We start from the raw sequence: 23,668 nt of genomic DNA, 5'->3' as shown, positions 1-23,668 counted from the left end.
ACATTCAAAAGAAAGAGCTGCAAGACTAAAATGTCTAAAATCAGGGACCATATGTGTGTTATTTACTATTAGAGGCCCAGTGCATGAATTCGTGCATGGGTGGGGTCTGGTCTGTCTGGCCTGGCCCCAGTCGAGGTGGATGGGGTGGGCCTGTTGGGAGGAAATGGTGGGAGGTTTGCCAGCTGGCCCAGCCCCTATTGGGGCCAATCAGGGTCAGGCCACCTGGGGGGAGGGGCTGGAGGTTGGCCAGCCAGCCCCACTCCCTATTGGGGTAGGAGAGGGTAATCAGGGGCAGGGCTGACTGGGGGGAAAGTTGGCAGGGGGGTTGGCCAGCTGCTTCCCCCTCCCCCCCACCATCGGGCCAGTTCGCTGTCTGCAGTGAGCATCATAGTAACTGGTTGTTCTGGTCATTAAGCATTATGGCCGCTGGCTATATATATATATATATATATATATATATATATATATCCACAGTAAGCACATGCAAAAAAGTGGTTGTTTATTAGATGAATGGGCAGTTTATTGAATATTGCTGGGAAACGAGGGAGCATAATACTCTGGCCCAGAAAATGAGGAAAAACAAAAATGTTGGGAAATTCAATGAAAGAACACATCAAGCAGAACTCAAGTTCACACTTAAACACATTAAGTTTAAATTTTTTAAGTGTGTAGTTAAAATAACCCTAGATTTAGTAGATATACTCTGAAATCTCAGGAGTTGAATACAGTAAAAGCTTAATTCTTGTTCACCTGATGACCAGTTTTTGGGTTAAAACATTAAGTGCCCAGCCTGTTTTGTCTTCCAGACAGATAGTATAGTGTCAGCCAAACCGGTTTGGCTCAGTGATAGAGCGTCGGCCTTCGGACTGAAAGGTCCCAGGTTTGATTCCGGTCAGGGGCATGTACGTTGGTTGCAGGCTCATCCCCAGTAGGGGGTGTGCAAGAGGCAGCTGGTCGATGTTTCTCTCTCATCGATGTTTCTAGCTCTCTATCCCTCTCCCTTCCTCTCTGTAAAAACTCAATAAAATATATATATTTTTAAATATATATTTTATTGATTTTGTACGGAGAGGAAGGGAGAGAGATAGAGAGTTAGAAACATCGATGAGAGAGAGTCATCATGTGCAAGAGGCAGCTGGTCGATGTTTCTCTCTCATCGATGTTTCTAGCTCTCTATCCCTCTCCCTTCCTCTCTGTAAAAACTCAATAAAATATATATATTTTTAAATATATATTTTATTGATTTTGTACGAAGAGGAAGGGAGAGAGATAGAGAGTTAGAAACATCGATGAGAGAGAGTCATCGATCAGCTGCCTCTTGCACACCCCCCACTGGGGATATGCCCGCAACCAAGGTACATGCCCTTGACCGGAATCAAACCCGGGTCCCTTCAGTCCCCAAGCAGACGCTCTATCCATTGAGCCAAACCGGTTTCAGCATCAATAAAATATATTTTTTAAAAAAGAAAAAGAAAAAAGAAAGTATAGTGTCAGTCACTAGTGACTGAATGGGTGGGTAGGCTCCACTGTCTGCTTGGGTTTTTCTGGCTATCAACATCCAGTCAGCAGACAGGAAAGAGAGAAAGTGGAAACTGTGCTGCAGCTTTAGTGGAGGCAGGCTAGGAGAGCTGTGCATCACTTCTGCTGCATTCCATTGGCTAGAACCCAATCACCTGGCCCACCTCAGTGTAAGGCAGGTTGGGAAATGAAATTGCTGGCTGCATAGCCACTTTCACCAATACTTCTATGTCATGATAGGAGAATAAGAATCTTGATGGTCTCTTAGCTGTCTTTGCCACAATAGGCCACTTACTTTTTAAAAATGTATTATAATGGATTTATTTTTGGGCTTCAGGGGTTGTGACTTCAAAGGCAGCCTAAAGATACAAATGTGTAAATTTGATTTAATGACTGTGCAAGGTAGATCAATTGAATTTAACTGTTCTATGATAATCTCCTTTTTTAGACTTCATTCACTTTAAAAAATCTGATCTATCATCTAGACTCATGTCCTACATTCAAAGAATCTTTAGAGGTAGATGGAAAACAGAAGATCAAATATTATAACTGGCCCCAGAAGACCTCTCACTGTCAGAATTATTTAAATCCTCTCCTGAACAGTGGGCCCCAATCTTTACCAAACTACTGACTCTAATTTACATTCAGAGAAAAATCAAAGTTCCTACATATCCTTAGTAGAGAATCAAAGTGCTATATAATAATCCAACCCATTTCTCTAAGAAAGGGAAATTTGCTCTCTCATCTTTGAAGTGCAATGTCTCTTCAAAAATCATTGCCAGCTTTTTTTTTTTTTTAATCAAACTGTGGAACCAGATTTCTCACCCTGCTAGATTACATGAAGTACAAGCTGGGTCTTGGCAGCACCCTGTTCTTCTGACTGGTAATATTGTTTTATTTCACTATAAGAAGGTTAGGAATAAAATAAGCTTGCTCATAACATTTAACTATTCCTTTAGCTCTTGATATCAAAGGATCTATATATAGGCCAAGCAATACAATAATTTTATAGATTCAAATTTAACAATAGCACTGTGATAGCAGCTTTAAAGGATCACTGTCTTTTTTTTCTCATTAAAACTACTTTTTTAAAAATTTCCATTATAGTTTACAATATTATTTTTATTAATTTTAGGTGTATAGCATAGTGATTAGACATCATATACATTACAAAGTGTTCCCCCAATATTTCCAGTACTCATCTGGCACCATACATAGTTATCACAAAATTATTGACTGTATTTCCTATGCTGTACTTATATCCCCCAATGACTATTTATAACTACCAATCTGAACTTTTTATTTCCTTCACCTTTTTTACTCAATCACTTTACTCTATCCCCTCTAGCAATCATCACTCTGTTCTCTATAACTATGAATCTGTTTCTGTTTTGTTGTTCATTTATCTTATTCTTTATATTCCACATGTAAGTGAAATCATATGACATTTATCTTTCTCTAAGTGACTTATTTCACTTAGCATCATACCCTCTAGGTAAGGACTAGTATCCTTAAAAATTAAAGTCTCTTTCCAAGCCATGCAAATCTGATCTGTGCAGATTTAACTTGTTTTGTTTTTTCCTGTCTTTTATCCAAATTACTTGATATTTTAGAACAGCGTTTTGTGGTTTGGGGATCAATTATCCTTGGACATTTTGCATGTAAAGGGGTTACATTGTCAAATATGTTTGAAAAATGCTCCACAATATATACACCTTGTGATGATTGATAATGTTCAGTAGCAAACTGAAACTGAAAAATCTTGCAATATAGAAGCCTGTTAGCCTTCAATCAGGCATTATCCTCCTGAATAGAATTTTACTGTTTAGTTTCCTGACAACAATATGAAAGACACACTAGGCTTATTGTTGTACATTCACTGAGTCCTCACAGCAGCCCCATGAGACAGGAATTATTGTTGTAACCATTCTACAAAGCAGTAAAGGAGGCCAATTGAGGTCAAGCAACTGGTCCAATATCATATAGGTAGTAATTAGGGAAATCTGCCTGTTAAACCAGATTTATCTGATACCAAAGATCAATCTCTTAGCCATCAAACTCCCACTTTTTAAAATAACTCCAATTAATACACTGTAGATTTTAGAGAAATTAGTTGCTGAGCTTCCTCCTCATCCTTGGCCTGCCACCCTCCTCCCATGAAGGTGGTGAGAGGCTCCACAGATGCCCTAGGGTTCCACTGACAACCAGCCAAGCAAAGGGAGAGAGGCAAAACTGCACTGTGGTCTTCAGCTAGTCCCCTGGTCTCTGAGCCTCTGTTTTCCTTTCTGTTAAAGGAAGAGGTTGAAAGAAATGATTGTTCAGGCTTCTCTTCGAGCTCAATATTCTGGAAATATAAGTTTCTGATTCTTGTGTCCCTAGAGAGAACTGTCTCCTTCCATGCTGACTAAAAGTGCTTTACACAGATAACACTGCCTTCATCCTACACTGAGGGTCAGTCTTGACCTAGTACTCTGAGAGATGTACTCCTCCTTCAGGCCTTGAAGTGTCTCAGCACCTGTATGCTCAACAGTTTCCATGTTGGATACACTCATTCATTCAATAAACATTTCCTGTGCTGCTTCTCTGGAAAAGAATATGCATGCTAAGAAGGGGCTTCTAGAATGACTAGACCTCCAGCCGCATCCACAGGAGCCTGCATCATCATGGAGAAATGGGAACTGACCTGCAAAAAGCTAGACCACAGGGCCAATGGGAATCTATACCAGGCATTCAGGTGTTGTCTGGAAGCTTATTGGTGCTGGGTAGGGCCTGGCCTTATTCTTAGCCTTCTTGGCCTAGATTCTAGCTCCACGACTCGCCTGTGGTCTTGGAAGTTACTTCACTTCTCCACATCTCAGCTTTTTCACATTTAAAATGAGAATGACAATTATCCACTTCAAAGGTTTTTGTGAGGATGAAAGGAATTAAAACATTAAAAGCACTTAGAAGAGTGCCTGAAAATAAGCATTTGATAAAAGTTAACTAATGATTTCCAGCCCAGGACCAAGTCCTCTCTTAGCAAGAACAGCATAATGGTGAAAAGCTACCTCTGGGAACAGATTGCCACGGTTCCAGACCAAGCTCAGTCACTTCCCAGCTTCTGATGTAGCAATATAGTCAATGTTGTCAATTATTATTCTTGCTAATGACAGTGATGCTGCAGGGAGAATTGATCATTTACAACTGAGGGGACTGCAGTGACATCAGGGTGAAGGTGACATTTGATTTGACCACTGGCACATCCCTAATGAGATGTGGAGAACTGACGTATAGCTAGCAGAATGACCACACAACAAAACACAACTGCCTAAAAACATATGTAGACAAAGACAGAAACAGATGTTGTGTGTGTGTGTGTGTGTGTGTGTGTGTAAACCATCCCATTTCGGTCTTCTCAAGCCTTCCATGATTCCCTACTGCCTTCAGAATAAAGTCTACCCTATTTAGCTATTCATTCCTCATGACCTTAAGGTCTACCTCCTCCTGCTGCCTTTTGCCCAGCATAAGTTTCCACACTAGGTTTCTGCTTCTCTGAGCTTCTTAGGCCCTGGCTCTCTGAACCACTCACTAGTTACTTCTGGAGCCCCAAGTATGTGTGTGTCAAGTCTTCCAAAGAAGACTGAAGGAATTGTCAGAATAAGAACCATTTCATAGACTTCTTTGTATTTCTCTCAGCTCCACCGTATAATATCAGAGCCTTGCACATAGTAGGAACCTGATAAATATTTTGTCAAATACCTTGGAAAATGAGTCAGTATAAATAACTTACTGATTTTTAAAAAATATTGTTACTTGATATTTTTAGGCATTGCTATATGCTCAGTGTTATAATAGTTTATCATTGGAAATAAGATAAAGGATAAATTAGTCATCACCCAAGAGGTTGAATCTATATGAAAAAAATATAGTTAACCTAAAAAGAAAGTAAAAGGAATGCAATGCTTAATCATATGATCCCAACTACAATTCAGAATGGGCTCAGGCAGAGAAGGGTTAATAGGCAGTAGGGAATCAGAGGTGTTTGGCCTTGTGAACAACTACAGGGAATTAAGCCCTGGCTTGTACTGTACAAAACAGTTTAGCTGTGCAAACACTTAAACCCTAACCCCTCGAAGAGGGAAGTTTCCAAGCTTAGCCTATCATGGTGAGGGTTTTCATGGAGGTGAGGCTGGAAGAACCTGAACAGCATCTAGAATCTTACTTTTATTTACCAACTAGAGACCCGGAGCATGAAATTCATGAAAGAGTAGGTCTTCGCAGCCCCAGCTGCCTTGTGGTCCTATGGCCCTGCGGCCCCACCCCCCAACCCACTGGTCATTCCGGAAGGTCTTTCTGGAAGGTCATTCTGCTGTCCAGTCTAATGAGCATATTAGCTCTTTATTACATAGGATACTTTAGACTCTGGTGTGTCCATTACTGCATGGTGTGACATAGAGCTCCTTACTTTCCTGTCTGTTATCAGAGTATGCCAGTTCTAAGGATCCTTGCTCAACTTATGTCACCACCTGCTCTCATTAACAGATTGGTTACTGGAATGAAGATGACAAGTTTGTCCCTGCAGCCACTGATGCTCAAGCCGGGGGAGATAATTCAAGTGTCCAGAATAGGACATACATCGTCACTACAATCCTAGTGAGTACTCACTCCTTTATCACTCCTTTATCAAGGCTGTACTATCCGGAATGCAAGCTATACCTGTACAAAGGATTTCCCCAGGAGTGCAAGCTGGTCATTATTGCCAAAACTATGTCATAGGTAGAAAGAGGGAGTGAATAAAAAAATTTCCTGGAAGTCAGAGATACATTTTTCACTCTGATTCTGCCATGATTTTACTTTATGCCCTTGGATAAGTCACTTAGCCTCCTTTGAGCCATAGTTCCCCCATAAATAAAACTTACTCAGACTCCACCCTACCCTAGTAAAAGCCATTTTCAAAGAAAGTCTTCCAAGGTCCAGCTCCTACAGGGGATATAAGTAAAGCTGCAATGATTTTCAATGATTGATCTTGAGCCTAGTTAGAGTCCACATCCCAATCACAGTGTCCCAAGAGGTACCTCCAAAAACAGTAAGAACTTTTGGAACAGAATTTGAAAAGCTGTGTACCACATCTCAAAGGTGAAACATTCTTATTTTAACCATTTGTTTCCTTAACCCAAGAAGTTTTCTGATGGGGGAGCAGAAATGCAAGGAGTAGATTTAGAAGCTAGAGAGACTTACCCAAAGTTAACCCTCCCCTGCTACTTGGAAATCTTCCCTAACCATCAGTGATTGCATAACCCACATTCTCCATCTCCCCATTTCTCCACCAGGAAGATCCTTATGTGATGCTCAAGAAGAATGCAAACCAGTTTGAGGGAAATGACCGCTATGAGGGCTACTGTGTGGAACTGGCAGCAGAGATTGCCAAGCATGTGGGCTACTCCTACCGTCTTGAGATTGTCAGCGATGGAAAATACGGAGCCCGTGACCCTGACACAAAGGCTTGGAATGGCATGGTGGGAGAGCTGGTCTATGGAGTAAGTTCCCCACAGGGTGGGAAATTTCAGAGCAGAGGTAAAAGATTTGAAAGGAAATAATTTGGTGGGTGGGTGGCCATACCACAGATGACTACTAGACTCCATAATTTTGCATTTTGCATTGTTGCTGTTTAAAAGATGGGGAGTCCAAAATCCAGTGTCATAAGACATTCTTTGTTCAGGTTTCTGGTTCATGTTCCCGCAGTCAAACTCATCTCAATCTTGTGACCAGGATTTTTTTTTTTTTTTGTCACTTTATTTATGGCTCCTTCAATACAAAGTCATGTATGGCTCAAAGTCACTTATGGTTCCCTCAAGACAACTTTCTTCCCTGGTGTTAGATGAACTCAGATCTAACTTTCTCATCATTTGCCCCAATATTCCTTTTCCTAAACCTTCCATTTCAGCCAAAGCACCTCAGAGTCACTATATTCTCTACAGTGTTCTCTTCCATTCCACACCTCTAAAAGCTTACTTCATTTTTATATCTTTCATTAGAGACCCAATGCATGAAATTCATTCACTAGTGGGGTTAGGGGTCACTCAGCCCAGCCTGCACCTTCTCGCAGTCTGTGAGTCCTCAGGGGATGTCCAATTGCAGGCTTAAGTGGGCCTAAGCCAGCAGTCAGGCATCCTTAGTGCTGCAGCAGAGGTGGGAGAAGCTCCCGCCACCACTGCTGTGCTCACCAGCCATGAGCCAGGCTCAGGGCTTCTGGCTGGGTGGTGCTCCCCCTGTGGGAGCACACTGGCCACTAGAGGCAGCTCCTGCTTTGAGCATTTGCCCCCTTGTGGTCAGTGTGCATCATAGCAACTGGTCATTCTGCATTTCAGTCAATTTGCATATTAGTCTTTTATTATACAGGATTATACTTAAAATAATGCCATGAACAATTTCCACTAAATGTTCCACAAATTTAAGCAGTTTAAAAAGCTACTGAATGTGAATTGTTTTTAAATATTTAGGGAATCATTGAAAAGTAAAAGATCTGACCCCTGTCACCAATGATGTTAACATTTTACAGTGTAGAAAAGACAATGAAAGAAAAGTAAAAGATGGCTCAGTATCAATGTTCAGGCAAGAGGCTCTCAAGAAGGATACAGAACTTGAAAAGAGGCTATATTCAAACAGAGAAAAAAGCACCCCAGGAATTATAAAGTATAAACAATAAAATGGTGATGGAAATAAGGTTTGAGAGAAGAGTGAGAAAACACTGGTGATTTTTGTAAGGGGCTTGGATGAGGAGTAGTCAGGGACAGAGTAAGAAATGACAAGGGGAAGAGTGTGGATTGATTCTGTGGGCACTGGGAGATTATGAAGGTACTCTAGTTGAATAACAAACGTGGATGTAAGAAGAATCCAGCTGCCACACACAGAAATGGAAGAATGCAGACTGGGTCTCTGACGTGAAGCATATGCTGAGTCCCAGGTTGATATTGAGTTCTGCTCAGGATAAAGCTTTTAAAATCACTTATGAGCTTTTAAAATCTCATTGTCTCATATAAGGCAATAGGAGTCATGATAGCCATGAGAGCCATACAAAGGAAATTCAAAGAACAAAGAAACAGGCAAATGAAAGTCTTTCCCAGGAAGATTTTGAGATGACCTGGAGAGATAGTTAATGAATTGAAAGGTACTTCAACCCTTTCTCCTCCCTCACCATGGCCTCTCAATTTGGGAAGCTCCATTGATGAAAGATAGATGCTCCATTAACCCACCTGGGTGGGTTAATGCTGCATCTTGATGCTGGTTTCCATGGGAACTTCCACCAACCCTGTAAGGTCATCCCCATGGAAACTACTGTGAACTTTTCACCTTTACCAACATTCATCTTCATCTTCACCCCATCTTCCCTTAATAAAAGGCCTGTGATAGGGCAGAACAATGGTGTGATCATTCTGAGGGCAAGCCCCCACTGTAGCCAAGCAATTAGTGATGAGTCACTGGCTCATCAGTACAGAGCAGAATTACATCTGGGTGCCTCAGCCACCAGCCTTCCCCAGCCCTCCCCTCTACCTGGCCTGTCCTCTACCTAGTACAAACTGTTTTCTAAATACTCTGAGATGGGTCCAACTGCATTCTTTCCCTTTTCATTGGGCTTTTCTGTTCTGTTCCCTGAAAAAGAATAGAAGAATTTGGGGCAGTATCTCTCAGCCACAAAGAATCAGTGAGGTCAGAAAAAGATAAATTGCAAACCTCCAAATGTATTTTTAATACCTAAGTTTATCAGGGTCTCATCTTCCTTTTGCTCTCTCTGGTTCTTATCAACTAACATAGCAATAATATTTCATCAGGAAGCTAAATTAACGCATCTACGTTATTTCATGTACTTGTCAAAACAACCCTAGAAAGTGGATATGATTATTTTCCACGTTTTATAGATAAGTACACGAGGACCAGGGAGGTTGGGTAATTTGGTAAAGGACATATAACTAGTAAAGCCAACTTGGAACATACAGCAAGCTTGGCCTTTGTACCCCATGCTGAGATATACTACCTCAATAGAAATCACACCACCCAAGGTCTGGACTGTAAGGTAGTAAGAAGAGTCAGAGCCTCTGCATACTCAGGTGCCAGAGTGGCAAATAAAGCTTCCTCTTCTTACATGGGCATGGCTCTGTGCCTGATTCACAGATGACTTTCTTGCCTGTCCTTTGAGAGAAGCAGAAAGGGGGTGAACTCTGCAGATAGACACCTGGGCTTAAGTTCCACCTCTGCCAACTTACTGACTACATGACTCCTGTAAGCCACTGAACTCCTCTGAAACACATGGAGAGTGAACCCTTCATCCCAGGGCTGGGGTGGGGAATATTCACCTCCGCAGTGCCTGGCTCACAATAGTTCTCCATCCCTGACTGTTTTTCTTCCCTTTTTGCTTTTATTTATTGCATCAAAGCTGTCTACTGTTTCCGCAGGATTGTTTTGACACCACATATTTTGTTTTGGGATATCATAGGTCCGTGGTTCTCAAAGAGCTAGGGCTTGACCAGCAGCATCAGCATGCAAATTCTCAGGTCTCCCCCAGACCCACTGAATCTAGAAACTCTGCATCCTGTATTTTTAAAAGCCCTACAGGTGGTTCTGAAGCCTGCTTAAGTTTCAGAGCCACTGTCCTAAAATGTCAGATTAAGTAAATAATTTTAAGCACCTGCAAAAAGCTCACATTTCCCAGTACTCTTATATTTTAGAGTGAAACCTCAAAAAAAAAATAAACCATCAAATAGGTAAAACAAAAATTATGTTATGTCTCTTTTTAATGAGGAAATTGATAGCAGAAAGACAACTGTCTCACTGTGTCAGTGAGTTGCAGAGCAGAGCCACCAGGTTGACATCCTAGCCCAGTTCTGCCCTTGATCAGTCCTGTGGAGCTCCAGTTACACCCCAACCTCTCAGTCAATGGGAAAGAAGCTAAAACACTGCTGCTTTACACAAATCACCTTCCCTCTCTGCACCTGAGTTTCTTATCTATAAAATGAAGTCAGTGAATTTAGCATCTCCTGCTATGTGTGTGTCTTACACACATAGGTCCCAATTGATGCCCACAGATCCACAGGCAATTAATTTTAGAAATACTCTACTTCTTCCTCCTGGAAATTCTAGGTGCATGGTGGTTTTTTAAATGTTCTGGGAAGAGCTGCTCCAGAGTAATGTGTTTAAATTTGTATTTCCCCAACATTTATTTTCATTTTATACTTATTAGCATCTTCCCGGAAATAATGTCCCATGAAACAAATTTTGAAAATGATCAGTGAACTAAGATGATGTGGTTCTGTGATTATTCCAGTCCACAGTCCATTCCATTAACTCACACCAGGGGGCATCCAACAAATCCATTCAAATCAAAGCTGGTGGTCTTCCACCTCCCTTTGGGTAACTTGTGCTCAGTCCCTCATTTCCATTACTTTTCTCTTCCATTCCTTTTCCATTAATCACAGGTTATAGAAGAATAGATATCTTCTCTTTTTGTATAGACTTAGATGTGTTTGTAAAAATTATAAAGATGTATACAGTGGGTGTTTAGAATAACAAACCAGAATTATTATAAAATTCATGCCTGACTCCACAGTGCTTTACGAGAAGTTTCTTTCTATAAGTGAGAACCTAAGTCATTCTGAAGCCAGACATTTTATTCCACTTAAAGCATCTTCTTAACAGTCCAAGCCAATGAAAGTAACCAGAGGAAATCTCTACACCATATCAGCCAGTGGCTGAGAAGGGTCCTTATCTCCTGGCATCTGTCACAGGCTTGACATCTGGATTGTTGCACAGCATCAACAGAGAAAGCCCTACATCTCAAACAGACTTTCAAAAGTGAATGCTGTGCATCTGTCCACAGAATCTTTTGGGTTTCCAGGGTTACTTCATCTAATTGGATTTTATTGCCCAGATTCCAAGGCTGCTGCCATTCGGGAGAGGTAGGAAAGGCAGAAGAGCAAGGCTGATGGGTCCATGTGCAAGATGCCTCAGGACAAGCATTGCTTGAAACCCTCTGTTTATCTACATGCTGAATTTACATTTTAAAAAGTGAATTATTTGTGTATTTCTTAGCAGTCTTCCTGGGAAAAAATAGTAGTGGTGAGACTTTTCCTTCCCTTTGCCAGGCCTTTACTCACATAATTCCCTCCTCCTCAAATGTGTTCTGTGCCAGAATCCTACTCTGTCAAAATTCTACTCCTCCTTCAGTGCCAAATTTATATGTCACATCTTCTGTGCCAAATTTATATGTCACCTCCTTGGCAATAAAGCCCCTGGTCTCCCCAGCCAGAATTAACCCTCTTGCAGTATTTTGTATTTCTTGGATAGAACATACCCAGTCTATTTTGTAGACTGAAAGGTGTATATGTCTGTGTGTGTGTGTGTGTGTGTGTGTGTGTGTGTGTGTGTGTGTGTTTCTCCCACTAGTTTATAATTCCTGAATGTAGGGACCATAGTCTGCTTACAGCTTATAGCCTAGGGCTTTCAAAATAATGTTTATTGAATTAAATTTTCTTCATCACCTTATTAGCCAGGACTATCTTATTGCAGATAAAAGAAACCCAACTCAAACTTTACTAGGCAAACAGAAAGACTGGTTCATGTTTTCAGGGACAAATAGGAGAATATACTGGCACATGGTACCAGGGAGTCCAGCATGACCCCTGAATGCAGGGTAACTTATTTCATCATGAATCAGCTTCTGCATCTCTAACTCTGCCTCTCATAGCTAATGCTCACTAAACTGATGTAGGTTCTATGCCATCCTTAAATGAGTCATTCTGGCCAGGGGATATGGTCAAACCCATGTTGTGTGCTTCACAATATAACTGCGTGATCAGCCACACGTGAACCAGAAAGACTGCAAGTGGGGCAGGAGTGGTTCTTCTAGCACAGGAAGGAGGATTGGCTGCCAGACAGGGAAAACAATAGGTATCACAACATCCCCTTCTAGCAGGTTAGGAAGATGTCCTAACAATTAGAACTGTCAAAAGATAGGATAACCTCTCCCGTAAGACATTGAGCTGATCATCCATCTGTCAAAAATATTTTATAAAGAAAGGGAGCGGTGGACTTCTAAGGTTCTTTCTAACGCATATTCTTTAAGACCCAAAAGAATATTCACAGTGAAGAAAGAATTAAAAGAACAGAGTGCTGCTAAGCTCAACTGCATTTTTTTTCTTTCTTTCTTTCTTCGTTTTGTTTTTGTTTTTTTGTTTTGTGTGTGTGTGTGTGTGTGTGTGTTATTTTTGTTTTGTTTTTCTTTTTTCAGAGAGCAGATGTGGCCGTGGCCCCTTTAACTATCACCTTGGTCCGGGAAGAAGTGATAGACTTCTCCAAGCCATTTATGAGTTTGGGGATCTCCATCATGATAAAAAAGCCACAGAAGTCCAAGCCGGGGGTTTTCTCCTTCCTCGATCCTTTGGCTTATGAAATTTGGATGTGCATTGTGTTTGCCTACATTGGAGTTAGTGTCGTCCTTTTCCTGGTCAGCCGCTTCAGCCCCTACGAATGGCACAGTGAAGAGTTTGAGGAAGGGCGAGACCAGACAACCAGTGATCAATCCAATGAGTTTGGAATATTCAACAGCTTGTGGTTCTCCCTGGGAGCCTTCATGCAGCAAGGATGTGACATCTCCCCCAGGTCAGTCAGCTCTTTTCAGTCTCTTTGCTCAGTGTTATATTTTTCTTGATAAAAGCAAAATGCTAAAAAATCAAGGGTTAGGAATTATTTGCAGACTTCTTTGTACTCAGTGCTTCAACTATGCCTTACCATCAACCGTCTGTTGCATGCTGTGGTTTATTTGGATGCATCCTGCCAGTTCTGTCTTTTATTTGGCTGATGTGTTCTGTCAAGATTAATAGGCATAAACACAAATGTGATGTTCTGTAGCTGAAAGGATGTGGGGGGGGCAACATGGTACAACTAACATATATTGACCACCTACCATTTGCCAAGCAAGATTTTGAGTTCTCTATTTGCATTTATCTCATTGAATCCTCACAGAAGCATAAGGTGGGGCTCTCATGATTTCTCCTTTTGTGATTGAGGAATGCTGAATATCTTGCCAAGGTTAAACAGCTAGCAGTTAGGTGAGTTGAGATTCAGACCGCCATCCTGTACTTTTTCTGAATGGGGAAGGATCAGTGGACTATGTATGAGTGCGCACTAGCATGCTCTTTGTGACCCTAAGCAAGTCACCTGACCATTGGTACCTTCATCTTTAAGAGAAAAGCTCTTTTTCTTGGTTCTGAGAAAAAGCTTGGAAATAATTTAGTTCTGATGGAAATGTAAAATTGTTTCTGGTGGTTCAAAAATGAGGGTGCTCAGGGCTGCCTCTTAATTTATGTCAAAAGTATTAGGGTGAGCATTATTAGTGAGGTTCCAGCCCAACACAAGGAATCAGAATAGCTCTATTTTTGGCTATTTTAAATATTGGACTTGTGAATAATATTGCTTTTGTAAAAGGATTCTGAAACTAAGACAAAGGAAGAAGGAATTGGAGAGAAATTTTAAAACCACCAATCTAGATCAATTCCCACATTTATTCTCCTCCAGGCTTTGTGTGTAATGTTTTTTCAAGTACATTCTAAAGTATTTGTGTCACAAATCTCCTCCAACTTACTGATAAATAAGCACTGACCATATTTCCTTTTACAGTGGCATAATGTCCATGAACTCTTTCTCCAGAAGGCAGCCCCTTATATATTACCAAGTTCCTACAGTATGCAGGGAGGCATGGCTAAGAATTTGGTGACCGTGGGTAAATTTGCACACACTGTTTTTATGGGGGCATATATCAAGGCCTCATGAGCATGCACTGGAGACATCTGTACCATAGATACAATTATTTTGCATTTGAGTGTTGATGAGGACCAATATTCCTAAGTGGCAATGGAATAAAATCTTTCTAAGGAGCTTCCCGCAGGACTCACTTTGCCTGCTGTACAATTTAGATTGTCTCATTATTCACCATTATAATTTTGTTTTTCTTTAAATAAGAAGACAGCCGGGGGTGGGGGAGGGTGTGTGGGAGAGGAGGTGTGAGACTAGATACTTGGCCAATACTGGCAAACACATGGTGGAGAGTAGATAGAACCAAGCAGGGGAAGGGCTTACTTAAAAATAAACCAGGCCAGTGGATAAACAGTGAGAAGTAATGGTTTTTATGTATTTGGTATAATGTAGAGCCATCAAAACATGCCTGTGTCTCAAAAGACCCATGGGCTTGTTTTATCTCTTTCTTTTTCATTACTTACTCAGCTGGCCCCTGAAAGGGTACCTGAGTGTGTGACCTCTGCCTACAAGAGGACTTTGTTTCCTAGGAATGGACAGAAGTGAAGAAGAGACTGAACAGGAATGTACGCATCCTCCTTCCTCACAATCTTTAATACATCAACTACACCCTATGCCTGTTTTTTCCACTGGTAAAATGGAAATAAGAGTTTCTACCTTAAGTATGGTTGTGAAGTTTAAGAGATTGATACAGATAGACCCCATAACACAGTATCCAGCCAGCATGATGGAAGCATATAAAACAGATGCTTCTTTTTATTATTTTATCCATTTTATATATTAGACCTCTGCTGAACTTCACTAGAAGACAGTTGCTTACATAGCTTTGAAAGCCACTGACTTCTCCCTTCTGGGGAAGTCAAGGGTCAAAAGAAAAACAGCCAGCGGTTCCCTCCAGACCAGCAATGCCTGGATTTCTGAGGCTCTTCCTCACAGTAAATGAGAGGAAAGATTTGTCATTTTGGATTAAAGAGTCTGACAGACACAAGAGTAAACCTAATAAACTAAGAAGTTTTATCTCCCTGAGGTGGACTCATTTTTATGGAGCCTACCCTGGCCACTTCCAGAGCTTAGGGGCCTGTAAAAACCCCCTCAGAGTCAGAATACACATCACAATATTTCTTGGAAATACATGCTAAAGAGAGATGGTACCTTGCTAGGGCCAGACAAAAGGATACTGTGACAGTGAATTGGGCCAGGGACCAAGCGGACAACTGCAAACACCAATGGAAGGTTATGTTTTATACACATTTCCTGATGAATTAAACAGGTTTCGTGATATGCATAACACCACTTCTACACTTTGGGTGCTATGGTGGAAGGCATTTTTAAGGAACGTGTATATATCAAACACCCTTTCCAGTGAGTTTCAATTAATTCTTCTTGTTATTTACTGAAAGAATAGACCTTAAATCCTCACGAATTTAAAATTTGGGAAGCTAATTGTATCTGCATTCATATGTACAACACTATCTTTTTTTAACCTCTTCAAAATTCATGTTAAGATCTATTGACCAATGCCAACAAAATGTGGCCAGATGTGATTGTCTGCACATCACAGAATAACCTGACGACAGTAATGTGAACAGATAGAGTTCTGTTTCTCACATAAGAAAAGTGGTGATAGACAGTGGCTCTTACTTAACTCAGTGGCATCAGGGTCAGCTGTTCAGTAACTCTTTTCTTTGTATTTGTGAGATGGCAGCTCCCAGATCCTGTGTCAATATTTGAGCAGCAAGAAGGGAAAGAAGGGTTGCTAGCCATTTCTATCTCTTTGGATCAGGAAATAAAAGCATAACACAATATCCCCTATCCCAAACAGACATCTTCTCCTATCAGAACAGTGGCCCATGATCACTTCTAATGGCAAAGGAGGTGAGGAGGCAAGAAGTTAGGTGTTCTAGCCTCTAAAGTAGGAGTGGGAATGGAGGTTGGAGAGTCAATCAGCAGAACTGTCTGAAGTACCTAAAGTCATTGTTTTCTGTACCCGCGCCATGAATAGATAAAATAACCTGTAATTAGCACACTCAAGGACTGTGCCAACAGATGCTACTGAAATGCTTTAAAGACTCTTCCCTCTTCCTCATAAATTTTTATATGAAAATTGTGTTCTGTGTAACCTATTTTAACATTCAAAGTTAAAATTCACTGTAGTTGTGATCACCAATAAAAATGCCATTGGTGAATTGACTTGTAGGACTGCTTCTTGTGACCAAGATCTATTTTTAATACATATATCAGATTCCTTTTTTATAGAGAGGAACATTTTGAGAAGGAATATATGAGAGACAAAAATCATCACAGTCAAAATTTATCTTCAGCCCTGGCTGGTTTGGTTTAATGGATGGAGCGTCGGCCTGCAGAATAAAGGGTCCCGGGTTTGATTCCAGTCAGGGCCATGTGCCTTGGTTGTGGGCACATCCCTGGTGGGGGTGTGCAGGAGGCAGCTGATCGGTGTTTCTCTCATCGATGTTTCTCGCTCTCTATCCCTCTCCCTTCCTCTCTGTGAATAATCAATGAAATATATATTTTTTTAATGTGTCTTCAGTTCCCTCAACTTTCCTTTCTGGACATTTTCTCCTATTTGTGGCCAGTGTCATCCATTTATTCTACAGACTTTAGTGATCATCTGTGGCATGGAGTGCATGGTACCGGGTGCTAAGGATATGAACATACATTGATGATGGAGAAAAGGATGGGAGTCTTTGCTTCAAGGAACTGGCAGTATAGTGGTATGAACAGACATTAAATAAGCAATTGGGAATGTATAAATTGTGATGTACTATGAATAAAATGAATCTCCTATAGCAATATATAATAAGGAAAGTGGGATTAAAGGGACTTACTTAGGATGTTCTGAGATGGTTTGTAAGAGGAGCTGATAGGTAAGAGGGCGCTAGGCTTATCAGAACTGAGAGACATAATAACCATGTGTAAAGGCCCTCAGGTGGAAAAGAGCTTAGTGCTTTCCATTAAGGGTAACCAGTGTGCATGACTTGTAGTGAATGAAAAGAATTATGGTTTGAGATAACATTATAGAAATAGGTAAAAGCAAGATCATGTAGGGCCTCATGGCCATAGTACAGATTTGGAGTTTTACTTTAAATACAATGAAAAGATATTGGAGAATTTTAAGCAAGGGAAGAATTGATTTACATGCTGAAATACCACTCTGAGGAGCTATGATGAAAATGAATTAGAGCAGAGAATAACTAAGAGTGGAAGCAGAGGGGCCAAGCAAGATGCTTTCCTGGGCGTCCAGGGGAAATTATAGTGAAGAAAATTATTATATTTGTGTAGTTGGATTTGTGGTCTATTTTAAACTAAAATGAATAGCACTTGCAGATGGATTGGATATATGAAGATGAGGATAGGGAAGAGTCCATGGTAATTCCAAAAGGTAGATAGCATTTGAAAAAGATGGAACTATAGATCTAGAGACCTTTAGTAGATCATTAGGATGGATGGGATCACTAATATGATCTCGGTTATCCATCCCATATTACAGATGAGAAAACATACCCAAGAGGAAAGGGATCTTCTCTAAAGGTGATTGAAATAATAATTCTGGCCTCAATGCCCAGTGCAGAGCAGTCTTGATCCAAGGTTTTATCGCCTGCAGTGAGCTAAAAGTGAGCCTTTTCAGCTGTTTATTCACACAACTTCCACACCCCATTGGCTTTTCCATGGGGTCAGTACTTTCCTGGGTTGAGGTGACCTTAGTAAGGAGAATGAGAGGGATTTGGAAGGTCTTAGAGAAACAGAAGAAAAATGGAAATTAGACTTCAAATTTCAGAACCCTCTTTTATACTTGATTTTAAATTGTATCAGAAAGTATGATAATTACTAGTATCTCCACTTAGTGAAAATAATTACTGTCAGTGAGAAGTCTCAAGCGGGGGAGTGATGGCAATTTTGAGATCTCCTGGAACCCTATACTGCAAGCCCTCAGCTAATGGATTTGTGGAGGGCCCTGCAACTAACTGACTCACCATGGGAACAGGGTGGCCAATAAGCAGAGCCCAAACATACAACACTAGAATAGCCTGACCTTTGCATTCACACACAAATTCCATAGCAACCAAAAGCTTCAGCATTAACAGGTGAGGAGAAACCTATCTCTCTCTCTCCCCCCTCCCCCCGATCTCTCCCTCCTTCCTTTTCAGAGATAGCCAAGCAAATCTCCTCCTCTTCCTTACCTTGACATGGCTTGAGTGGTACAGGAGAAATCGATGCTGAGAGTAAATACAGCGTGTCCCCCAAAAATCATTTACCCTTTATATCTGATAGCTCAATTAATGTTTCTTATCAGATTTAACCCATTGGAATTAATAATTATTCGAAGTGTGTATATATTTTTAGGGACACCCTGTATTCATAAAAGCAGCCTGAAATTATAAAGTATTTTGCCTATAGAAAACATAGCCTCATTTAGGATATAAATTCATTGTTGCAAGGAACGGTGTGACAAAGATTTGTGGAAAATAATGATGCAAGTACTCAGTGATAGATGCTTTTAGTCTTGGGACTAGGTATGGGAGTCAGAATCCCAGAGTCAGAATCTTGGATGTCTGTCAGACTGCAGGTTTCCAGGCCCTGCCCCAGATGTGCAGGTTTGGAAATGCTGCAGAAGAGAGGAATACAGATGTTTCACAAGTCCTCTTCTTTCCCCAGGATAGATGGACATTAACATTTGAAAGTCACTGAACTAGGATGTTGTCCAGGGAAGTCAGTTTTAAGGTAGAGGAAGAAAGATCCACGAGTCAACCAGAAAGAGTGCCAACTAACAGCCATGAACACTAAACCCAGGTCTGCCTTGCCTGCATGGCCCTGTGGTATGGTACTTGCTAGGTGCGCAAGGCCCTGGGCATATAGGAGGTAACAGTGGCCATTGAAGGTGGAGGCCTTGCCTCCTACCAGGAGGAGCCCACAAAGGGATTCACCAAAGAACATTCCCCTAGATATGTTATCCTAGACATTTCAAGCGACGCCAACACAGAGGGATTGTTACAGGGAAGGGGAGACTGCCATCATGGCAGGTGTGATCCATGCATGGACATCCCTGAGGGACTCCAGCTCAATGCCTCCTTCCTTTACAACTTTAATCTTTTGCTACATGATACTGAGCCAGGCTCTGATCCTGAGCAGTCTTACAGACCATTCAAAAGCACAATAGCCCAAGTTTCAAAAGCACCAAAGGCCCCATGGGAGTGTTAAAATGAATGCAGTGACAGGAGAATAAAGGCTTCTCAGGATACACACTGAAAAACATTCCCTGCATCTCAGCCAGCAGTTCTGGCCATCAGCAAGGGGGAAGTCAAATTGCTTGCTCTCTCTGGATTGCTCTGGAATTCTGAGATTTGAATAGTGTCATTGAAGGAGAGATATTTTCCCCTCTAAAATCACAATAGGCAAATTTTCAGAAAGTGTTTCAAAGAGCTGAAAGGAATGATTAGGACCATTTATTCACTCATCAAATGTTTACTTATGTGGCCAGCATGGTTCAAGGTGCTCTGGGAGACATCAATGAACAAAGCAGACAAAAATCCATGCCCTTCTAGAACTTACCTTCTGATGAGAGGAGGCAAGCAATAAACAAAATGTAATTAACACCTCATCCCAATTTAATAAGTGAAGATTCTAGTTTATAGAGAGGGAAGGAACTTCGCAAAGCTCACATGGGTAATTAGTGTAAGTTCAGTAACACAAGAATGGAGGTCAGCTGGAGGCTGTCATGAACTGGGACACCCATGTGTCAGCTCAAGAGGGCCACTCCCACTCAGTTCTAGACAGTCTTTGTCATGGGAACTCTGCACAGATGAAACAAAAGCCTGCTTAGATTCAGCTTGCTGGGCACTAATTGGAGGCCCCTGAAAGAATGCTTGAAACTATAAAAACACCACTGTATCTTTAATGCATTCAGACACACATGAAATCCTACATTTTTTTGTTAATTCTCTTCTTCCCTCTTCCCTCTGTTTTTGGTTCCAAATCTGATTGCTAACTTTTTCTTTTCTTTCACACGTTTTGAAAAGTCCAGGCCATGGATGGGGGCTGCACTGGAAGAAAATGGTCCCCATGTCTCTATGCCCAGAAAAGCCTGCCCATGGCTAGATCTTGCTAGATCCCACATTTTCCTGGAAAGAATCCCTTGTTTCTTCTTAAACCCTCTCTGGAAATAAAGCATCTGAGATCAAGAGACCCAATAGTTCATCTGAAAAGAAGTACTAAAATCTATATAGGGAAAAATGAAAGCATAATTAATTAAATTATGGAGAATGTTTTAGGAGCCTGGTGGTTTTAAATATGAGTTAGGTACATCATCCAACTGTGACAAATGAATACTTGTACCCTAGCTATGTTTAAGGGAGATAATAGGTGAAATAAGCCCAACATACCTAGCAGGAAATGGTGTCAAGCACACAAACACAGATATTACACATCTGGGTAATGACAGTAACTGTGATTATCTAGTGGTTTAAGGAGGCACAGTAGTTGCTGGAAGTAGAATGAAGAGTCCTCTACCCAAGGGGGGAAACAGGTGCATCATTGTCACAGAGGGTAGGCCGAAGAGGTTAGAGGGGGAGCTTAGAATGAAGCTCAGTATCAGTCTACCAGTAGCCCTCTAGTTGAGTCACTTACTAAGTGTACCAGTTAATAATGCGGATTTTTTTTCAGTAGATGGAGTTACACGTATGTTGATATATATGCGATTTGATATGTATGCTATTTTGTTATATTGACAAAACAAGCTTCAAAACATCATATGTCAAATTTTCTGAAGTTAAGGACATCATAGATATTTACACTTAAAAATGTCGAATTTCTTGCCAAAAAAGAGCATTTGAAGGAAGTTTTAATTCATTACTTTATTTGGAAGAAAAGTGCTGCTGAATACTTTAGGAAGCTTATAGTGAACATGCTCCATCTCAAGATACTTATAAATGCTGGTCTAAACACTTTTAAAGTGATGATTTCAATGTGAAAGACAAAGAATGTCCAGTTCAATCGAAAAAGTTTGAAGACCAACAATTACAAGCATTATTAAATGAAGATGCATTGAAAACTCAAAAACAACTTTCAGAAAGATTAACCATTCCTCAACAAGCAATGGTAATGATTTTAAAGGAAGGAAAATGGTTGCCACATCAACTGAATGAAAGACAAATGGAAAACCAAAAAGTCATTAGTAAAATGTTGTTTCAACAGCAAGAAAGAAAGTCTGTTTTGCGTCGAATTGTGATTGGCTATGAAAGTGGATTTATTTTGAGAATCCCAAATGCACAAAATCATGGGTTGATCCAGGTCAACCATCAACATCGACTGCAAGGCCAAATCGCTTCCAAAAGTAGACAATGCTCTGCGTTTGATGGGATCAGGAAGGTGTGGTGTATTATGAGCTTCTAAAACCAGGTGAAACTGTTAATACCGATCACTATAGACATCAAATAATCAATTTGAACCATGCTTTGATCGTGAAACCACCAGAATGTGCCAGAAGACACGGCAAAGTAATTTTGCTTCATGATGACACACCATCACACACTTTAAAACCAGTTAAAGACACATTAAAAGATCTTGCCTGGGAAGTATTAATCTACCAGCTGTATTCACCAGACCTTGCTCCTTCAGATTACCATTTGTTCAGCTGAGAGGTGACTGTGAGTATATGGTGGGTTCCACAGTCAGAGCCAACAGCTGGAGAGGGCATGTTTTTAACTATAGCACTTTTAAGTATAAATGAGGTGGGAGTGGGAAGAAAAAAAGTTTCACAAATGGCCTAAAAATTGTAGATATAAGAAACAGCTGGAATCTACACATTTATCTTTATAGAAAGGGATCCTATAGAAAGGGCTATGCCGATGTGACAAGGTGTATGTATAAAGATGTTCATTTCACTGTTGTTTCAAAAGCTGAAAGTAGCCCACTGTCCATCAGTAGAAGTCCGATGAAAGAAGTGATGGTTCATCATCAATGAAACATAAAGTAGCTGCTAAGGGGGATAAACAGGATGCCTGTGCTGCTTTGTAAGAGCTTCAGGGTAACACAGCAGGGAAATAAAGAGTTCTGGTCCCAAAGAATAGGCTCTTTTCCCTGCACCATGCTGCCTCTCAGAAACATAGGGAACTAAGGGGATGTGTAAGCAAGGGTTAAATTCTGTGGTGGGTAGAATTGGTGTCAGAAGGGAAAAACAAGTGCTAGCTGCAGCTAAAAGAGACTTCTGGGAAGCATTGTACTGTGGCTTGAAAGAAGAGATAAGATTTTCCACAAAAGCAAAGAAAAGTAAAGAGGGAAATCTCTTGTGGGGATCACCCTGAGCAAAGGCACTGAAGCAGGCAGGTGGTAAGCCAGGGGACCTGTCAATCAAAGTCTTCCCTAGGTGCTCATGAGCCAAAAGTTCAGAACTCAAAATGCTTAATGACCCTACACCATGACTTTGGGGGTCATATAACCTGTTGTAAGGCCATGAGAGTGTCAACCAAGAAACACACAGAATTGAAAATGGGCTACGTTGGGCTAGTTCTTCAGTTGCCACCGGAAAATAACTCCCAGATCCCTTTGGGTATCTTTATTGATTGGTATTAAGGTTTGGTCAACCATGGATGGAAGCATATCAGTCAGGGTCTAATTTCTGGAATTCAGAAGGTCCTGACTGGATGCTCTAGGAGTCCCAGACACTGCTGCTGCCGGGTTATTTATCTCCTAAGCAGTAGGTAGAAGGGGCTGTTAGGCAGAAAGTTGCCCTCCCACCTGTGGAATTCTGGCTGTGCACTGACCTGGTATTTATCTTCTCTTTCATGTCCTAGTCTCTATGTAGATGGGGATGGGAAGAAAGAATGAAAAGGCATTTATTTTGTTCTGTTTCTGGTTAGTGTGGTTATGTATTTCTACAGATAAAAGAGAAGATTATTGAGTCAAATGCTTTAATTGAGTACCGTCTAATTTTGTAAACCTTGTGTTAAGCACAGTGCTAAGCATTATGGCAGATGCAATAAAGAAATATGAGTTCAGACCTCTGACTTTGCTAGTCATTAGGGAAACCAAGATATACTAGAGAAAATGTAGATAATAAAGTATTATGTATACCTGAATAATTCCAAAATGTAGGATTTATAGTCAATTGGTAGAGAAGAGAAAGATCTGAGGACTAAAATTATCTGAGATGGCTTACTACAAAAAGAGACTTGGCTGATTCTAAGAAATAAAGCTAGACTCATGGAAGAAACTCAAATGTGGGGAATGGGAGGGGTGGAGGGAAACCAGAAAAGAAGGGGAGATGACAGTGTTTTGAGACCAAATATCCCATTATTCAGACAGACCTGGATTTGGATCTTAGTCCACCAGTTAATTAGCTGTATAACTTGAG

At 40.8% G+C, this 23,668-nt stretch overlaps 1 protein-coding gene across 7 annotated transcripts in view; it reads left to right on the top strand.

The window, feature by feature from the left end:
* GRIA1 (glutamate ionotropic receptor AMPA type subunit 1) overlaps positions 1-23,668 on the top strand; it is a 264,606-nt gene that overhangs the window by 173,090 nt on the left and 67,848 nt on the right. For all 7 annotated transcript variants that reach the window (XR_014795150.1, XR_014795151.1, XR_014795152.1 and 4 more), the window contains exons 9-11: positions 6,040-6,150; positions 6,828-7,034; positions 12,779-13,149. Coding sequence is in view for 4 of the 7 variants with exons in the window: in XM_084885451.1 (XP_084741577.1) it covers positions 6,040-6,150; positions 6,828-7,034; positions 12,779-13,149 (689 nt within the window). In the remaining 3 variants the exon portion in view is untranslated. The remainder of the gene's footprint in view (positions 1-6,039; positions 6,151-6,827; positions 7,035-12,778; positions 13,150-23,668) is intronic.

This window comes from Pipistrellus hanaki, assembly GCF_964339955.1.
Source record: "Pipistrellus hanaki genome assembly, chromosome: 5".
NCBI classification, from domain to species: domain Eukaryota; kingdom Metazoa; phylum Chordata; class Mammalia; order Chiroptera; family Vespertilionidae; genus Pipistrellus; species Pipistrellus hanaki.
This window is presented reverse-complemented; position numbering and strand designations above follow the sequence as displayed.